The sequence below is a fragment of the Callorhinus ursinus genome, unplaced genomic scaffold (assembly GCF_003265705.2).
Source record: "Callorhinus ursinus isolate GAN/ISIS: 27379988/994484 unplaced genomic scaffold, GSC_fseal_2.0 scaffold16, whole genome shotgun sequence".
Lineage (NCBI taxonomy): Eukaryota > Metazoa > Chordata > Mammalia > Carnivora > Otariidae > Callorhinus > Callorhinus ursinus.
Window position 1 is genome coordinate 10,611,540 of NW_027397078.1, and position 19,793 is coordinate 10,631,332.

General features: G+C 38.9%; 1 protein-coding gene across 1 annotated transcript in view; it reads right to left on the reverse strand.

Annotated features, from left to right (window-relative positions):
* OTC (ornithine transcarbamylase) overlaps window positions 1-17,953 on the reverse strand; it is a 67,469-nt gene extending 49,516 nt beyond the window's left edge. Inside the window, exons 1-3 of the mRNA XM_025857789.2 lie at window positions 17,734-17,953; window positions 4,964-5,102; window positions 3,429-3,510 (exon numbers count right to left, since the gene is read on the reverse strand). Of these exons, the coding sequence (XP_025713574.1) occupies window positions 3,429-3,510; window positions 4,964-5,102; window positions 17,734-17,810 (298 nt within the window). The 5' untranslated portion in view covers window positions 17,811-17,953. The remainder of the gene's footprint in view (window positions 1-3,428; window positions 3,511-4,963; window positions 5,103-17,733) is intronic.
* Window positions 17,954-19,793: the final 1,840 nt, after the last annotated feature.

Below are 19,793 nucleotides of genomic sequence, written 5' to 3' on the forward strand. Positions count from 1 at the left end.
TAATAAATGTATCCTTCTATCTGCTCAATTAATTTGCAATAAAAGAATATAATCATCGGTAGACACATAGGAGAATTGCAGTTTGCCTGGCAGGCATACACACAAAATGGGGGAGGAATGAATGATCTACAACTACACACAGCGACGTCCGTACATCTCACAAACATAATGCCGAGCAAAAGAAACCACACAGAAAAGAGCATATGCTGAATGATTCCATCACAGGCAAAACTAACCTGCGATGTTAGAAACCAGGATCATGGTTACCCTTGGGTAGGGGGAGTAGCAACTAGAAGGAGATACAAGGGAGGTTTCTGGGCACTCCTAATGTCCTGTTTCTCTTTCTGGGTATCAATTACGAAGATGTGTTTACTGTAAGAATTCATTGAACTATGTGAGCTTCGGGATTTGTGCACTTTTCTGTAGGTATGTTACACTTTAATAAAAATATTACATGAACAATTCAGATGGCTTAAGTTAAGTGGCGAATTTTATTCTGTCCCCTGAGGTAAGTAGAAATACGGTTATATCTCAGCAACTCAGGCTGGGGATGGAATCCTCAAGGACTTTCCTATGAGGAGGCTGGCACAAATCTGAGGCAATCATAGACAGTTTTAATTACAACCTACTTTTATTCTAAATACCAAGGTAACAGGTTTTGATGGAAAATTGTGCCAAAGGACAACAAATAAGATGCACATGCGCATTATAGAAATGCTCTGCTATGGGTTTGGTTGAGGTTTACTGTTTCTGTAAGCATTAAAGCAACTACTTATTCTGACAGATTCTCCTCCTGTTGAGTTTGGCAGGATGCCATGTACAATTAGACTCATGGATATTTATTGAAGATAATGATGAAAACTCTGTGAACCATAACATTTTATGGTCAGATGTTGCTTTTCTCATGTATTTGTTGTTACAGTTTGCAATTTTGTGCCAGTTTCAGAGCGCTTCTAGATACAAAACCATCATCCAACAAAATGCTTAATGCCATCTGTAGAAACAATTTTACTGGAATAAAACATGACTATTACCTGTTCAAATTAAATTAGATCCTTAAAAAATACATTTAATCATAGCTTCCAATCCTGGGTCTGCCATTTATTAGCTATGTGTCTGTGGGCCATTTGCTGAACCCGTTTCAGCCTGTTTTCCTCAATTGTCTTGTCCTCATGGAATTGTCATAAGGATTAAGTGAGATAATCCCTGTAATTAATGTAGAGCACTTGGCACAGGGTCTGCACCCGAAGGCTTATTAAATCTTCACTCTTGGTTTTATTAATAGCTTAACTACCACATTATATGTGAATGGTAAAACTAATCACTTATTCAGGGATATTTGACATCAAAAATAGCATAGCATCTGAACAGAGAAAAGTTGCAGAAAACACCAACAACTAAGAAAAATTAATTTTAAAAACCTTAACATTGAGAAATGTCTATGTATTAATCCATTCTTCTGATGACTTCAAAAAAGAACACCTCTCTTAAGTACTAATGATAAAATAAAATTCTGCCCAACTCGTAGAAGGCTGGCATTGAAAAGGAGCAGAATGTGAGAATTACTGACTGGTTTATGCAATATTCATTTTTCCTCAAATGTCAACATGATTTCTTAAAGGAGCCATCTTTAAAGAGCAAAATGTTCTCATCTGTTTTCTTCCTGGGACTTAAAGACTAGGTGACACCTTATATGGTTCCCCTCACCCTCCTTTCTTCTCTCCAGGGGCAAGGGGAGTGCATTAGTAAGAACAGTGAACTTGAGATCTGTATCCTGGTGCTATTTCTATTACCAAGTCACTTAATCCCTCTGAACTTTATTTTGTTATATATTTGATGAACCTCATTACCGATTATTACAAGGCAAGAACTGCGTAAAATAGTTGTTTGCTTCCAAACCCTAGAAAGCTCTTATGGGGCGCCTGGGTGGCTCAGTTTGTTAAGCGTCTGACTCTTGATTTCGACTCAGGTCATGATCTCAGGGTTGTGAAATCGAGCCCCGCGTTGGGTTCTGCCCTGGATATGGAGCCTGCTTAAGATTCTCTCTCTGCCCCTCCTCTCTCTCTTTCCCTCTCTAAAATTAATTAATTAATTAATTAACCCTAGAAAGCTCTGATGCTTGTAGATAGGATGAAATATTTGAAGAGTCAACCAATGTGTTTTTGTTTGTGGTACCTCCTCTTTGATCCCATCCATTTGTCCATTTGGGCAGTCATGTTATTGATTCAAGGGAGATCTGACAGAGCAGAAATGCAGAGAAAAAGAAAAGAGGTGATATGTGGTTTATGAGTTTCAAAATGGACTCTTTGAAACGTAACAGAGATAATAGTTTGAGAAAAAAGAAATTTTGAGTTTCAATAGCTTACGATTCCAGACACAAACAGTAGATTTGAAAGAAATCTTGGATAGTCAGAGCCAGTTTTTTCTTCCTGCTTTCATCACCTAGCCTCCAATACTGGGAACTTAGAGCAGAAAAAGAGAAGCAAGAGAGAAGCAACAACAGAAATAGAAATTGATGGACCTTTGACACTGTACCCTGCTGTCTGCCCCCCAGGCCAACTACTGAAGGGTGGGAAGCATGATGGAAATTTCAGATGAGTCTGGGGAACCCCAGAGTTGATAACACCTGTGTGTCATTTTTAAGACAGAGCTCTAGGAGGCAACACATGTCATAGAACTCCCTGGCACTCAGCCTGAAGAAGGAAGGATAGAGAAAGACTTGCAGTATCTCTGTACCCATTATGACATGGAGAGCTGCCAAGGGTTGAGAGAGTCAAACCAAGAAACATTTCAGGTCTTGTGATCCAAGTGAAGCAAACTCCAGTGAATCGCAGACAGCCAAGGTCCAATGGGGATATAGAAGTCCCAGTGGACTCCAGTGTGGATATCTGATGATGATGTCCTGATTACCAATGCTCAGATTCCCATAGCCCTAGACATCTTCTTCACATACTCTCCAGGGCTTACCTATGACTGTGGGGAAAGGGAGAGGAGAGCCTACACTGACAAAGTAAACCCTGAAATGACTGAGGATGCCAAACATTGCAGAGATTCAGTTTCTACCATCCTGCAAAATTGGAGCAAGCAAGAAAAAATTCTTTACCTGTTAGGACACATTTCTTACCCACATGAGTTTGAGGGCTGAGAATTTGTGTCCACTCATATTTTGTACTGAACATGAAAAACTCTTTGGGACTTGTAATCAATTCTTCATGGAATTCCTAGAGATGACGCTAATCTTTCTGCTTACAGCTTCTTTGAGAACTGGGAAAGAAAACTCAGAGGCTCGCATTGCTCCTCCCAGGGACAGTGTTTTCCCTTTGTGCTTGCTAACAAGACGGACAAATTCCCCCACTGGGCAACTTCTCCCAAATCCTCACCCTCTGGCCCCCTCTTCAGCATAAGTGTGAGTTTGTCTGGGGACTCACCCGTTTCTGTGGACAGTCTTGTTCGAGTACTTCTTTTTTCAAAAATCATGCCTAAGGACTTCCCTTGTAATAAGGGCAAATACTGAAAATTAAGGACAAGAATACAATTAAAATGAAAAATATTTTATATCCGATATCAAAGATTATGTTTCAAAAATTATTCTTTACATTACCAGATGTAGAATAATTAATCACTGCTTCCAAATCAGCATTCAAAATATTACTTAAAAAGTCAATTTAAAGTGGTTTTTTTTTTTCATGTTCTATACAAATGGAGGAAGGGAACAGGAAAACTCCTACAGCTTATTGACTTGTAATTAGAAAATATTAGTTGCTCTGGGTTCAACCCGAACACTTGTTCCAAAGTATGTTAATATTTCCAACTGGAACCATCTTTTTACCTAAATCCAAGGAAACCCATATCAATGTTCAATGACCTTGAAGATGCTTGGTTCAGAAGTGTTTTCTCAGCTAGAAGCAATGCTACTCTGTCACAACATGGGGCATTAAGACTCCTAAAGATGAAGCCCCAACTACACTTTCATCGTACATCCTTGTGGGAGTGAAAAGGCTTTTTTTCTGGAAGTCATTTGGAAACAATCTGTAGAGTTTGGGTGTGGGGTGGGGCTTTTCTTCCTTCCTCTTCTCATAGACAGACTTCCCGATAGGATGAGTTCTGGAACGAATAGATTCCTGCCAGCTAACTTTCCTTACACACAAAGTATGAAGAATAGGCCTGGGGTAGTGGGGGACCTTTTCTCCTTATTTCAGGTCTTATATGGGAATGTCAACTCATAATAGCTGGAGACACTCCTGTTTTCTAAACTTGGAGAGCTAGTGAACTAGATAAGAGAACCAAGGTTGTGTAAAACTTCCTCAACCTGAAACCAGCTCTTTAAAGTGCTTTTGAACCAGCTTGGAACATGAAAATGCTTTCACAATTAAGCAGCCTAAATGAAGCTGCTGCATTAATTAAGTGTGTTTCAAACATAAATTGCTCAAAATGCAGAATAATGCTTACAGCTAAGCACCATATCCCATCTCTTCTCCTACTTGGTTACCACTTAATTGTTTCTTTGCTAATCTAAATTATTTTTAACACTGTCACATCACTATGAATTTTTGGACATTATCCTAATGATCATATACCTGATAGTTATTCACAATTGAAATTTTTTGCCAGAAAAAAAGTATCATCCTTATTTTTAACTTGATAGAAAATGCACAGAGAAAAGAATGAAGGTATAAAAATAAAATCTTTCCAGAGAAATGGTTCCTTAGGTTCTGATCCAATTAATAATGAATTTCAACATTCCACATGAAAGAAATGCAATGACTTGTCATTGAATAATGGATTCTTATGCTTTTTATATGTCTGTACACTCAGTGATAATCAATTACCTTGACTGTGTGATTTCATTACTTAGCTACTGTTTAGGAATTTTAATATATTTTCTTTCCCCTCCTTCTTCGGAAAGCTGTCTTTAAAAAGGCTGGTTGGTAGTATCAGAAAGTAAGATGAAAATGCTACATACCTCTCCTTTCTGTTTTATCCTATTTTTTAGATCTGCCGATAGCCATAACATATACTTAATTTCTTCTCCCGTAAAGTTCTTTAGAGTGAGAAGGTCACGACCCTTCAGCTGTACTTTATTTTGTAGTGGTTGTCCACATCTACAAAAAAGAAAAAAGAAAAAGAAAGAGAAATATATATTTAAGAAAAAAACCCCATGACCTATGGTGATTCATTGTTTTATTTTTGAAACAAAACATAGCAAATCACATGTAGCCTCATGTGTCTCTGCAAAGTGCTAATGCATTAAAATTGATATGGCTTTGGTTTACATTTTAGATATCCAATATTTTGGATGTTGAGAGAAAAGAAACATTTGAGGAAGGAGTTGAATTCTTATTTGCTGGGCTTTGCCACTTACTAACTGTGCAACTTCAGACAAGTTACCTAATCTCTCTCTGCACCTAAATTTCTCCCTCACCTAGAAAATGAGTATAATAATCTTATAGGGTTGTGAGGATGAAATGATTTAATGCATGGAAATCAGAAAATGCCTGGCATATAACAAGCATTCGATAAATTTTAGCTCTTTTATTGATTGATTATATGATTGATTATACAAACAGAATTTATAATGTCCATAAAATAGAAAACATTTTCATTCTTATTACCCTACCGCCCTTAAAATCTATTCTTGGAGATTTGTTCTCTACTTGTCCCTGGTCAAATACAATGGACCTTGTGGCTTTTCTAGTAACTTTCAGAAAATAAAATTAAAAACAATCCTCTGTGCTCACTTTATTCCTCCCCTAAGAGTCTCAGTAAAATAATGTGTAATAATAATAATGACTTTTTTTAACTTCAAGAAATGTACTGCAAGTTAACACCCTTTTTCCTTCCAGCTTATGCCTAATTCAAGCTGGCCCCCTCTAGAGGGAAGAGGTACCTTGAGCTGTTTTCTCTATTTCCCTGCCTTTAGTCCCTCCAAGTAAAGCCTAGGGAAGGCAAGGAGTTAAGGGTAAGACAAAGTCTGGTTCTGTTCTAGCAATCTAGCACTGGTATAGGTACTTGAGGCTGTCTCTCTTCTGGGGTGCTTTGGAGGGTCCTTCAGAGAACTCTGTCATCGCTGGGAATTTCTCACAGTAGTCCTTGGTGGTGGACAATTACATTTCTCGTGCCATCTGAGGGAACGCATCCAGACTCCTTTTGCAGAGATCTCCCCAACCTCCAGGAGGTCTCTTGGCCATCATGTGAAACAATACCATGCTAGGTCTCTTTCTCAGTCTGTATTGGTTCATGGGAAGCTCTTCATGCTCTTTGCTCTGGCAAGAGTCAGTTTCATTCCAGTATAGACTCTCCTCTTGTTCTGCCACCAAAACAGCTAGGCACACATGAAAAAGTGCTCAACATCGCTCGGCATCAGGGAAATCCAAATCAAAACCTCAATGAGATACCACCTCACACCAGTCAGAATGGCTAAAATTAACAAGTCAGGAAATGACAGATGTTGGCGGGGATGCGGAGAAAGGGGAACCCTCCTACACTGTTGGTGGGGATGCAAGCTGGTGCAGCCACTCTGGAAAACAGTATGGAGGTTCCTCAAAAAGTTGAAAATAGAGCTACCATACGATCCAGCAATTGCACTACTGGGTATTTACCCCAAAGATACAAATGTAGGGATCCAAAGGGGTACGTGCACCCTAATGTTTATAGCAGCAATGTCCACAATAGCCAAACTGTGGAAAGAGCCAAGATGTCCATTGACAGATGAATGGATAAAGAAGATGTGGTATATATACACGATGGAATATTATGCAGCCATCAAAAGGAATGAGATCTTGCCATTTGCAATGACATGGATGGAACTGGAGGGTGTTATGCTGAGTGAAATAAGTCTATCAGAGAAAGACGTGTGTCATATGACCTCACTAATATTAGGAATTCTTAATCTCAGGAAACAAACTGAGGGTTGCTGGAGAGGTGGGGGGTGGGAGGGATGGGGTGGCTGGGTGATAGACATTGGGGAGGGTATGTGCTATGGTGAGCGCTGTGAATTGTGCAAGGCTGTTGAATCACAGATCTGTACTTCTGAAACAAATAATGCAATATATGTTAAGAAAAAAAAAGAAGATAGCAGGAGGGGAAGAATGAAGGGGAGTAAATTGGAGGGGGAGACGAACCATGAGAGACGATGGACTCTGAAAAACAAACTGAGGGTTCTAGAGGGGAGGGGGGTGGGGGGAAGGGCTAGTCTGGTGATGGGTATTAAAGAGGGCACGTTCTGCGTGGAGCACTGGGTGTTATGCACAAACAATGACTCATGGAACACTACATCAAAAACTAATGATGTAATGTATGGTGATTAGCATAATAATAAAAAAATTTAAAGAAAAAAAAAACAGCTAGGCAACCTGTCCTTCTTACTCTAGATTTCCCAGGTATAGGCCTGGATTTGGTGTATGGTGTCCTCAAGCTGTCCTATTAAAGATAATCGATGCCATTGGAGCCACTTTCCCTAGGCTTGAGGTGAGGGGAGAGTACCTCTCCCTGTCATACACAGTGGTAACACTTTAAAAGTCCTCTTCTAATCTACAACCCATCTCTTAGTTTCTGCAGTCCACTTTAGAAGCTGGAAGTGGTCACCAGTGGGTTGCAAAACTAATTCTTATGTATCTCCTTTGTTCCTTTTTAAGTGGCATAGCATCTCACTTTGGAATGAGGGAAGAGTAACACCTATTGGGCCTGCACAGAAACTGAGATGGAAAGAGTCCCATTTTAACATTTGGTTACATTGTGATGACAATAATTATTATTTGGGGTAATCAGTATCTAAAATTGAAAATGTTTATTCTTTCATTTTCCCAGTGTTATCTCTATTTAACAATAATTATATTGTTTACAATTAGAAATTATGAATAATAAAGGGCAAATTGTGGTTCACCACAGGCACTAAACATTAATTTTACTAGAAGTAAAACAACTGTCACAAAATGATCATGCTTGAATTTCAGCCTAACAAAAGAGCTTGGACTACTTGAGATGAAGAGTAAATTCTTTGGTGGGATTTATGTATGTCTTGCAATGATGACAAGAGGATAGGTAGGAAAATCACAAATTCACTCAATTTGTTTTTCCAATGCATGATGTCAAATAACTTAGATAAAGGAATATTTCACTAAATATCCAACTTTCTGGCAGAGTTGATTGGTTCATTTAGTCTTTGATACATGAACAGATTTTTTTCAGTTGACTTTTTGTGACGTTAAGCCCTTCAGAGATTCTAGTTAGTAAACAAAGGAACTTCCATAAAGATCGAGGGTTTATGAGTTAGTTGGTTAATGGTTGACTGATTGATTTAATATAAGATACTAATGACAGGGGCGCCTGGGTGGCTCAGTTGGTTAAGTGGCTGCCTTCAGCTCAGGTCATGATCTTGGGGTCCTGGGATCAAGCCCCCTGTCAGGCACCCTGCTCAGTGGGGAGTCTGCTTCTCCCTCTCCCTCTGGCCCTCTCCCCTGCTCGCACTCTCACTTCCTCTCTCTCTTTCACGTGAATAAATAAAATATCTTTTAAGAAAAGATACTAATGATATTCAATTCCAATAGAAATTAGTGTTTTCAGCTAATATGTGGATCAGAATTTTGGTCAACATACCTGTTTCAAAGATGTACCATAGCCTTCAACTTTTATTTTTTTATTATTTTTAAAGTTTTTATTTAAATTTTTATTGACATACAGTGCAATATTGGTTTTAGAAATAGAATTCAGTGATTCATCACTTAAAACTTTTTTTTAAAGATTTTATTTATTTATTTGACAGAGAGAGAGAAAGAGAAAGCACAAGCAGGGGGAGTGGCAGGCAGAGGGAGAGGGAGAAGCAGACTCCCTGCTGAGCAGGGAGCCCGATGTGGGGCTCGATCCCAGGACCCTGGGATCATGACCTGATTCGAAGGCAGATGCCTAACCGACTGAGCCACCCAGGTGCCCCCATCACTTACAACTTTTTAAAAATATGTCATTCATCTACTCTCTAAATGGAAATTTCTTTAAAGCAGTGGTCCACAATTTATTTTTATTACAGACCCCTAACATTAAAACATTTTGGACATGGATCTACAATGTATGTTTACTTATTTATATAATATATGTGTTACTACCCTAATAGACTGTGTTATGTTTTGTAAACAAAACATTAGAAAATATAAAAGTTTAGACTGAGAAGAACCAAATATTTAAAAAATAAATTTGTAAATATACAAAAATATTTTGCTGGCTAAACAAGTTTCTGGAATAGACTTTCATTTTCTTCCTTCCACTTGAACCCTAGGAAAAATCTTACAAAACTGTGTCCAAGATTTGTATAATACTCTTCAGAAATTTGATAATTTAAAGACATGACATTTAGGCAGAAAATGTATTTTTACATATGTACTTTGGTTATGTGTTTGGTTCTGATAATGGTTAATTAGTGATAACATTAAGCAACACTTGGAATAAACAAGTACTGATATTGTAGAGAAGTAAACCCTTAGACTGATATTCTTGCATTTTTTACAGTCAACTGAATTTGGGGATCTGTAAACAGGTTTAACATATCTGAGTTGAAGTGGAGGCATGGCAGCTTAAACTTTCCCAATTCACATTTAGGGCATCTTTGCAAATAATTTTCTTTTTCTGGAATAAGGTCCAAGTAAGATAAAATCACAGGGGATAAACTCTCTTGACTCTGTATCTCAAATAAAACATTAATATTCTATGGCTTAAGACTTCCTCCAGTACCATTTTTAAAAGGGAAAAAGCTTTGCTGGAAAACCCTGCTCCCCAGGATTTGAGAAATTTTTTATTATGTTCAATTAGCCAACATATAATATTTGTGAAACATCACTATGGTTGTTGAACTCCCATCGGCAACAGGAGAAACCACTCATATGCTAATTTTGAGGAATTATTTTTTGCTGAGAGCTCAAGCTCATTCTCCTAGCAATTTTGGAGCCCAGAAAAGCAGAGTCATCAGGGCAACACTTAAGTGATTCAGTATCCTCCCACACTCTCAGCCCTTGCAGGGTTGTGTTGTATCTACTTCCTTCTAAACACAGGACTACAAGTTTCATTCAAGAGAATAGCATAGATCTTGGAATTGTGGTGGTGGTGGTGGTGTTGAATCTCAGAGAAAAAGAAAGGATGCATGGAACTTAATTTTTCTCCCCCTTCCCATGAGAGAAAGCAGGAAAATAATGGTGAAAGAGGAGACCCAACATCATCTTCAGCTACTTCAAAAAAGCTCCAACTTCCAGCTCTTATAAGCAGGAGACAGATTGGGAGAAGTAAAAGGTCTCTGGGTGTTTCTCAGATTTGTCCTTATACTCCAAGAAGTTGGGATTAGGGTTGGGTTTAGGGTTGGGTTAATGTTGTGCTGCTGGGATTGCACTGTGAGATGATGTTCTTGTTATTTCTCCATCGACAGATTCAAGTTTAAAGATAAAAGGAAGATACATCCTGCTTGAATCTTCCCATTTTGTCCAGACCTTCCATTTTAAAATTTATATAGCAAGAGAAACCGTATTTCAAATTATTTCTTTCAGACCACGAATCATCAGAAGAATACCTCTTTGTGAGTCCAATCTTCATAGGGCAGGTACTGATAATATCGCCTTCACTCTTGCCCTGGGATTGCGCCTCTAATAAGTATTAGCAGATAAGCTTTTTCTTTTCTTTTCTTTTCCTTTTTAAATACAGATCATTCTGGCTTTGCATGGTAGTGTGGGACTGTAAATGACCATTATATCCGCAACCGTGCAGAGCAACCTTAATAATAAGTTGGAAAAAAATCACAATTGTTCCGTGACTTTTAATTTTTTGTCAAGACATGAAACACTCTCATATTTTCAGTTATAAATGTGTAGGGAAATGAAAAAAATAGTAAAACAAATATATTTATTACACTGTAATTTAAAACGTTAGAAATATTGAGACTTAGAGTGTTTTATTTTTTGTAAAAACTGTCAAGAGTAGTTTGAACCGTGCATGCTGTCTTCTTATTATATAGCATATGTTACAGAGCAAACATCTTGTCTATGCTTTGGTGAATTGCCATACTTTCTAAATTTGGATCAACTTCCAACATTTTATCCTTTGCACTTTCAATATGTAAAATATCTCTGATAATTCCTTGAATGTCTAAGTGTTTTGCTGGTGTCACTTCCTCTGGAACATCTCTATACTTTATGTCACAACCATTCTCCTCATTTATGTCGGTAAGTTTGTCTTCACTCAATTCCTCTGACTGCATAGCTAGAGCCTCTCAAACAGTAGCAGGGTCAACAATCCCACCATCAGCTATTTCTTCTATAAATGCATTCCCATTTGATTCAAATGTAACTGCCAGTGTTATTTTTTATTTCTCTGCTGCACTTTGGTCTCTGTCAGACAATTCCTCCTTTCAGTTATTCATTTTTATAAAATGGCACATCAGTTTGTCACTGGGGAAAAAAGCAGCACAACTATACTCCTTGCTGTTTACGTAAACTGAATAACAGATGCACTGTGAGCAATCACCGAAACTTGATGTGATTGGTCACTGATCATGATGTGCAGCTGTTATTTACATAGTGATTTACATAGTGATTTGTATACAAAAGTGCCAACAATGAGGCTTTTACTTTATGCAACTACTCACAATTAATATACTATGGCAGCTGAAACTTGAACTGTGTACTTGAAAGACTGGTGTTATTTGACTCAACTGCACTAATTGAAATTCCTGCATGTTGGGACCTTGCAAAGGAAGGACTGCCTGTGCTCCAAATGCTTTCTCATTGTAGGACTCTTTCACATACCATTCTTTCTGTCCAGAACACTATTCCCTCAGCTCTCAGTGCTGGCTCCTTCTCATTCTTAGGCTTAAATACCACCTCCTGGGAGATTCCTTCCCTGACTGTACTAAGTAGTTTCTGTTTTGCCTTCATTTTGTTCATGATATTTACCACAATTCTTAAATATATATTTATGTGTCCATTTATATTACTTACGTTTTACCTTCCCCTTGAACTATATGGTCCATGATGGCAGGGATCCTGCCTGTTTTATTTATTAATATATACACAGTCCTTATTGTTATGTCGGATATAGTGGGTATTCAATAAATATTTCTTAGGTAAAAGGATGAATGAATGATATTATATCTCTGGGAAGAAGTAGAACAATTTGTATATGAATGAATTCAGCAGATTTCTGAGAATGAATTTAGAGAGGTTTGCCATGATGGATTTTCAATATCCTGATCAAACTCTGATGACAAAAAAAAAAAAAAAAGATACCAAGAGCTCCCAAAACAGAATTAATGTTAAGGGAAAAGCAAGTATGGGCTGTGGCCCAGGCTGAACACAAGGCTTGAGAGTCATGGAGGAAAACTGACTGTGGCCTAGTGTGTTGGTAAAGTTGAAATTCCCCAGGGCTCAACTATTCTCGGATAGTATTTACACTCCTGGGAACAATAGTTGGACACATGCTCGTGAAACAAGAGCATTATAACCTTGGATCTCAGGCACAGCAGTCTGAGTCAAGTGCAAAAACCTGGAAAACTGGTGAGAGGACCTGGTGGGACTTTTGCCCATAGCACCATGAGAGCCAAATCCAAAGTACAGTAACAGTGAACTATACCAATACTTTCGTTCCCTCTCTCCACGAGCCCCTCTTGTACAGAATAAGTCCCCAGGGTACTTGGGGACAAAAAGGGTAGAGAGGTAGATTCTGGAAATTTTTTAATTGCATCTCAATCAGTGAAGGGGATTCATACCATTGAAAAATCATTAGAGGAGTTACCACCTTTCTCGATTCTATTCAGGAGGTGGGGCAGGAAATGTTTGCATAGGAAAAATAGCTGTTTTTCATAGATATCAAGAACTAACCAGGAAAATTTATCACTGGAAGGAAAGCAAACACAATGGTTCAAGTTTAAGTTCCTATCCTGTTTACTGTCTCCTCATAGACCTCCTCTTGGCTCTGAAATGGAGCTGCCACACCTCTTTCCTAAGCTATTTAAAAATTTGAGAAAAGTAGAAGAGTTCCACAATTGTACCATGTTGAAATGGCTCTGTCACAGGCCCCCTTTTTTTCTGGTCTGTATCAAGCATTTCTTGCTTTCTGGTGATAAATCGATAACTCAAATGAGCCAGCTAACGCCACTGGCACAAATGGCTTCTAAGTTCTTATAGAGACCCCATGCCTCAGTTGGAAGCAGCCTACTCTGGTTCTGGAGCACCTGAACCAGGGCCAGAATTACTATTTTAGTGTTCCCATAAAATCCTTGGTTTTCTTATACTTCAGTGTGTCTCCTTGGTAAACCAGACCTAAACCACATTATCATTTTTCAGCCAACACACAATAGGGAGGATACAATATTGGAGAGAACAATGGGAACCATGTACAGATTTTCTGTCAAAACTGTCATTGCAGTCTGGCTAAAGTCAGAGCTTTTGAAAAAAGCAAGACTAGTTCCTTACATTAATTTTATCCCTTGAAAAAATAATTACATAGATTTCTCAACCCCAAATCACTGAATGCTAAGAAGTTAAGCCAAGGTAATAGTAGACCTTTGTGTTAGCTTTACCCAAATATCTTCCTAGCTAGAAAATGGAAGCATATTCTGTATTGGCAGAATAAAACCTTTCATTGCAAGAGTCTGTGTTTTCCAACTCTGGTAAATTGTTTGGAGCACAGGAGGAGATCTGGATGTGTTCCCTTGTATAATTGTATTTTGTTGGAAGAGAAAGTGCTTGATTCGAGTAAAATGTGGTCAATCAGAAACAGACTTTGCCAGAATAGGAAAAAATTCAGTGTTAAATGGTATTTTGATCCCCATGGAAAATTCGAGATGAAGACTTTATCTTCTGGAGGCATAAGAGGGAGACAGTGGGACTTATGGCTGAGATTTTTGTCTTTCTTTAATGTTGCAGATTGATGCAACCATTAAAGCATATTTTCTTGGTGTTTTCTTTTTTCCTTTACTGAGATATTTTGGCTGTATTTTTAAAAAGGAGATTGTGCAAGGGTAGAATGGCCAACTTGATCAGTTTGAAAAGATCAAAGTAATCAAAGCAACGGAGAAAAAGAGCAGTGGTTTTAATTATTCCAATTCTAGTCCTAGTTCAACTATGACCTTGCAAAGATCATTTTCCATCTTTGGCCCCAATTCCTCATCTGAAAAATTAAGAAAACTCAAAATCAGTGATCCATCTTGTCTTCGTCTTCCACAACATCCATGAAGTTTATAAACACAAGACTTCCCATGGGTCATACTGGAGCCATCTGAATTCTCAGTGACCTGCCTTTAATTTCATCCCTTTCTTGCCATCTCAAGAAGTCATACTGCAATGCGTGCAAGGGAGAGTGACTTTATTTTCACAAAACCCTTGAATCTCATTCTATACTGATTTGAAAAAATAAAGCACTAATTATCTCCAAATTTCTTTACTTCATTAACAACAATAACAATAGTCTGTTACTAAAAATTGACCTGCAACCTTTCTCACTGTTGCCGCATGCTCTTATGTGGTCTAAGTCACTGTTGTAACTGGGTGATTCGGTGGTTTCTAAGAAACCTGAGATCGTCAACCTTCTAAAATGGCACGACTTCCCATCATCTGAAAATTGAAGAGGGTTAGCTTTGTGCAGATACTATTAAAGGGCTGGAACCCCGAGACTGTTGAAAATCTGTATCTGTTTCTACTTCTTCTATCTCAGTTAAATCACTAAATTACTAAAAATAACAAACTAGAAATAGACTCAAATTTTACTGTTGGCCAAGGGAAACATCATGACCCGGTTCCATGCCTGATCTCAGACCTTGTCTAGTTTTCTGAAGTCAGGAAATATGTTTTTAAAAAGGCATTCATTTTCAGCTATGACAGAAGATGTGAATAATCAAAGAGGATTATTTTCTCTCCTCTAGGCAAGAGCATGGATGGCCTATAATTGCTTCATCTATGTATCCACGTGCATAGACATAGTATGTGTGTGGGATGAAGGGAGCATAATGAGTTATGTAAGCCCTTAAGAGAGGTCTGGAATGAAATACCTGAAAATGAGTCACCTCCACCCCAATCCATAACCTCCACAAAATTGGGTGGCTTAGCTCAATATTCTCTGAAGAAATTTCTATTTGTGAGATGAAATTGAACTGCACTTACAAATTGGTCTTCTCTGATAAAGAAAGAGATTTTTTTAGTGGTTTCTTTAAAAGCTATAAGTGGTTTCCCTAATAGGCAACAAATCATGGGACACTGTCTATTATCCAAACACCGCCAGGCTCTAGAGCCTTGTTTGTGAGATGAAAAACCTATGGATTGGGTGTTTTCGGCAGTCTTGGTGTCTGAGCCTATTGATTTTGGAGAAAAAAAGAAATAATAATTGACTAAAAATGATTGATTTGGGAGCCTGCCTGAATGGCTTCAGCCTCACTTAAGCTGTTATTTTTATCCTGTCCATGGCGATATGGCTGCTCACTTCAAAACTGTGCAGTCTCTATTTTGTGGCATTGCCACAACCTAACCACACATTTCTTATTATGCGCTAGTGTTAAGATCACGTGGTATGTTCTGTAGCGAGGTCTCTCCACCTTTCCCAAGAGATATGGGGGAAATAAAGAGCTTGAATCTCTGTGGAAGGCTGAAAATCAAAGTAAAATACAATACAGGCAGAGTGACAAGGAGCTTTTCTCTGTTGTTGGAGGTCATCAAAAGCCAGAGGTCTTACTGGAGATCAGCAATTCTGAGTTCATCTGGCTGGCAGGTAGCATAGCTAACTAAAATAGTTGGAAAAAAATACCCATGCCACATGAGAACGATACCATTTCAACATTATCCCATTTTCACAAGAGGCTTATGCTCTTAAGTTTCTAATGACATGGGTGATTCGAGGCTTTCATATTTTCAAATAGCAGATATAGATTCAGGCTGATTTAGCCATGCTTTTGCCTCAGCCCCCATTCGCTGTGAGAGATGGCTAGCCAAGACTCTGTGAATTACAGTCTGGCTATTGGATAGAGACGATAGAATAGTAGTAAATACCAAAGAAGCCCAAATATTTGGAAGTGGTTTTACTTGCAAAAATTGAACTTGTTGTCATTATTTTAAAAATCAATCATCACTGTAATTTTCAAAGAAGAGTATAAGTTTAAGCTCCAAGCTTTGGTTATTCATTCAGTTGATTATTTTCAGCTCAGTGATGATTCTTTGTTAAAGACCTGGGAATAAAATTTCATCATACTTTTATCTGATGTACCTCAGTGGGATGGAATAATAAAATAATGAACATTCGTCTGTCACTTTACAGTGTTCACACACATTATCTGATTATCAGTAGACTGTGACTTCGTGTGTCTGGTATGAAAGACCTTCCTAACCTTCTTTGCCACTGTATCTCCAAACCTTGCAGAGAGTGTGGCACAAAGTAGGTGTTCAATAAGTATTTATTAAATGAATCGTTGAACGACCTTGTGATGTAAGCAGAGCAGATACTACTCTTTTTCCCATTTTATAGGTGAAGCAACATTACAGAAAAGTTTAGTGACTTGCTCAAGGTCAATATAGCCAGCAAGTGGTGGTGCCAGGCTTTGAATCTAGTTTAGACTCCAAAACCTGAGCTTTCCTCCACATCCTTAGGTTATGTGGTCTAACTCTAGTACTAATCAGTAAACGCCATAATCTGTCTGGGCCTCACTGACTTTATCTGTAAAATAAGAGAAGGCTAATATTCTGTGGCTCTGCGATCCCATCTAGGTCTAATACTACAGGCTTAATTTACAGTATCATTTACAATGTCATCTGGCTTCCGAGAGTCTTCTCTTCACCAAAGAAATGATGCTCGTGGTAGAGTCCAGAGAACACAAAGCTGCCAGGTGGCCCCAGAGGAGGTACTCGGGGCCACTGTCACAGGTCTGCTTCCTAACAGTGGGAGAGAACTTCCAGACTAGAAGCTTCTCCCTTTAGGAAGTCAGTGGGGTTGTTTTGAGGTTGGTTGTAAAGAATCTCTGGGAAAATTGTATGTGATTGTTAACGTGCCATTACTCCAGAAGCTTTCTAGCAATGATGTGCACATTTCGTGGCCTTCCTTCCTTCCTTGGTTAACTTATTATCCCTGTCCCCTTCCCCACAGACACACTCCACACCACCTTCCACTGCACGTTCAGTAGCTGTAAGCAGAATGTCGCTTTTATAATGAATTCATTGGAAACAGCCTACATTCATATGCTACCAAGAATTTCAGGGACAGATTTCAAATATGGATTTTATTTAAAAAAAATGTCATTAGCCTCATCACACCTAAGACTCCTTTGCAGCAGCTTTGTAAATATTTATCCAATTGTTATTTGGAGTCTGGTTTTTTATTTTATAAAGAACTGATTAATCCCCACTCCCTAGAATGATAATTTTCCAGCAAACCCAAATACAAACTGAAGGCCCTGTGTAAATTAGTTCTAATTTTCTTCAGCCAGTAGCTCGCTTAAAATGTACACAAATGGGAGATGTCCAGAACATTTAGTCTGTTTTACCTGCCGAGGTTAACGTTCCCCCCCCACCGGCGCCCCACAAACAGCCTGCCATGAAATCTGATTACAGAGGACTGAGAAATGAAAGCTCAGCTGGAATTAGAGACAGCTGTCTCAAATAAGCGTGGAACCCGGCACTACACCCTGCAGAAAGAGGCCTTTTCAGGCTGCACTCCTTTGCAGAATAGAACTTCAGTTATCACCATGGTTCCTAAGTCAGACTCAAATCTCTGGCCATCACTTACCGAAAATTTCGAACCATGAAACTGTGACCATTTCTAAGAGCTGCATTGTTCAACAGGATCCTCAAGTTAAACAGCATCTTCTTTTGATAATGTAAAAGATGATTCTATGCTCTTGAAAAAGCCTCACCAAGGCAGACAGTGGGGTCCGCCTAAAAGCTAAGAACGATTTCAATTGTGGTGAGAGAGCAAAGGTAATATCACCCTTCAACTATCTAATCAAATTCCCCTGGTTAGCGATACTGCAGGGCAGGGTACAGGAACACCTGAACTTTAAGCCAAGCTCCACCACTGTGTGTGTGTGTGTGTGTGTGTGTGTGTGTGTGTGTGTGTGTGTGTGTGTGTGTGTGTTTAGAAGGAATCCTGATTCTTTTGGTGCCCAGACTCCTCATTTTTCATAATATATTTATGCTGTCACATGCTTGTATAAAGTCAATTGACAAGTACTCATTGAGCATATAATATATGCAGGGCATTGCAGTACTAGCTTCTGTGAAGATACACAGAAATAACCCTTTCAGAAAATGTGAATCATTAGTGCAAAACCCCAGAGGTAGACATGACAGCCCTGAGTATTTCCAGTGATATTACTTTTGTAACTCTAAGTCTCAGCTTTCCCACAAAAACAAATAGAAAGAAGTGCCCTGGAGCTATTTTTTGGTGGCAAGAAGCTGGAGTGGGGCTAGAGGTCTAATAAAAAGATCTCAGTCCTGTAGCTCCCATTGTGCCTCACACATAGCAGGTCTTCAGCAAGCAAGTAGTTGCCTATTAATTCTTGCAGGAACCCACAATCAGTAGACGTGCGGATGGAGTACCATATGTTCCTCCTCCCCTGGTAGCCTCTCCAAATCACTAAGGGGTCATCCAACACTTTACATTCATTCATTCATCCACAGTTGTAAGTCAGATATTATTCAAAATCTGTTCTGTGTCAGATACTGGACTAGGCTGGAATTTCAGTGAAGGAAGATGATCTCACTCTCACAGAGTTTACAGTTCAGTAAGGGTGATATGATTTGTAAATAAATATCCATAATACAGACCTATAGGAGAGGTCCAGATAAAGTGCTGCCATATCACAGGGAAGAGAAAGTACTCTAAGCTGGGAAGGGTAGGAGGCAGGGAAAGAGCGAAAGGGGTGGGGGCTGCCTCTTCTGATCAATTTATACAACTTTAGCAAACTCAGGTAAGCACATGCTAGAAGTTTACGCAATGAAAAAAAAAAAAAAAGAGAGAGAAAAAGGTGTTATTTAAAAATCAATAATGGCCACTACAAGGGCAGGGATGGTTGTGATGTCATAATTAATATCAGCAGGGAAATAAATCTTGATACTATTCCCCTCTACTTACAAAGAATGATGTGAAACAGAGAGGGAAAGACTGAAATGTCCAAACCTTTACTAAATCTTCTGTCCTGGAAAGAATATTCCAGGTAGAGGCAAGTGTTTGCAAGGGTACAGAGGTTAAGAAGGTAGAGAGCGAATGTTCCAAGTGGGAGAAGAGATGGCAGCTTTGTTGGAAAAGACCGTAAAGCATCTTTGAAGAGGCAAAAGAAGCCAGTTGTTGGATAGGTTTCCGAGAGTGAAATTGTTCTACGTAATACAAGGAAGGAAATTGGATGTTTGCAGTGAGATTCAGGGAAAAGAGTTCAAACGGCATGCTAATGTAAATCCTGTATCTTAGTCAAGTGTGCTACCTCCACAAACAACTCATGTTAGCAATGCTGGGGAAGAAATCAAGAAGTGTCTGAAAGGGGGCAGCACTTCTGAGATGCCAAAGCAACTCAGAAACCCTTGTAATTCTGTGGCGGTAGGAGCTCAGTCCCCCAGAGGGGACTAAGAAAACTGAAACCACCCATAACCCCAAGCGAGATCGGAAGAGAGAAGGCCTTCCGATCCCACAAGTGGGATGAGGTTAGAGGCAATTTCATTGACTCTCAAGAGGCAAAATATCCGGGTAACATGTGGGAAAGCACCTTACAGGATTTGACATTAGTCCTCAGAATTCATCCAGAGGCTTTTATTGACCCACACCATGACTCCTCTATTTCCACGTCGACCGCC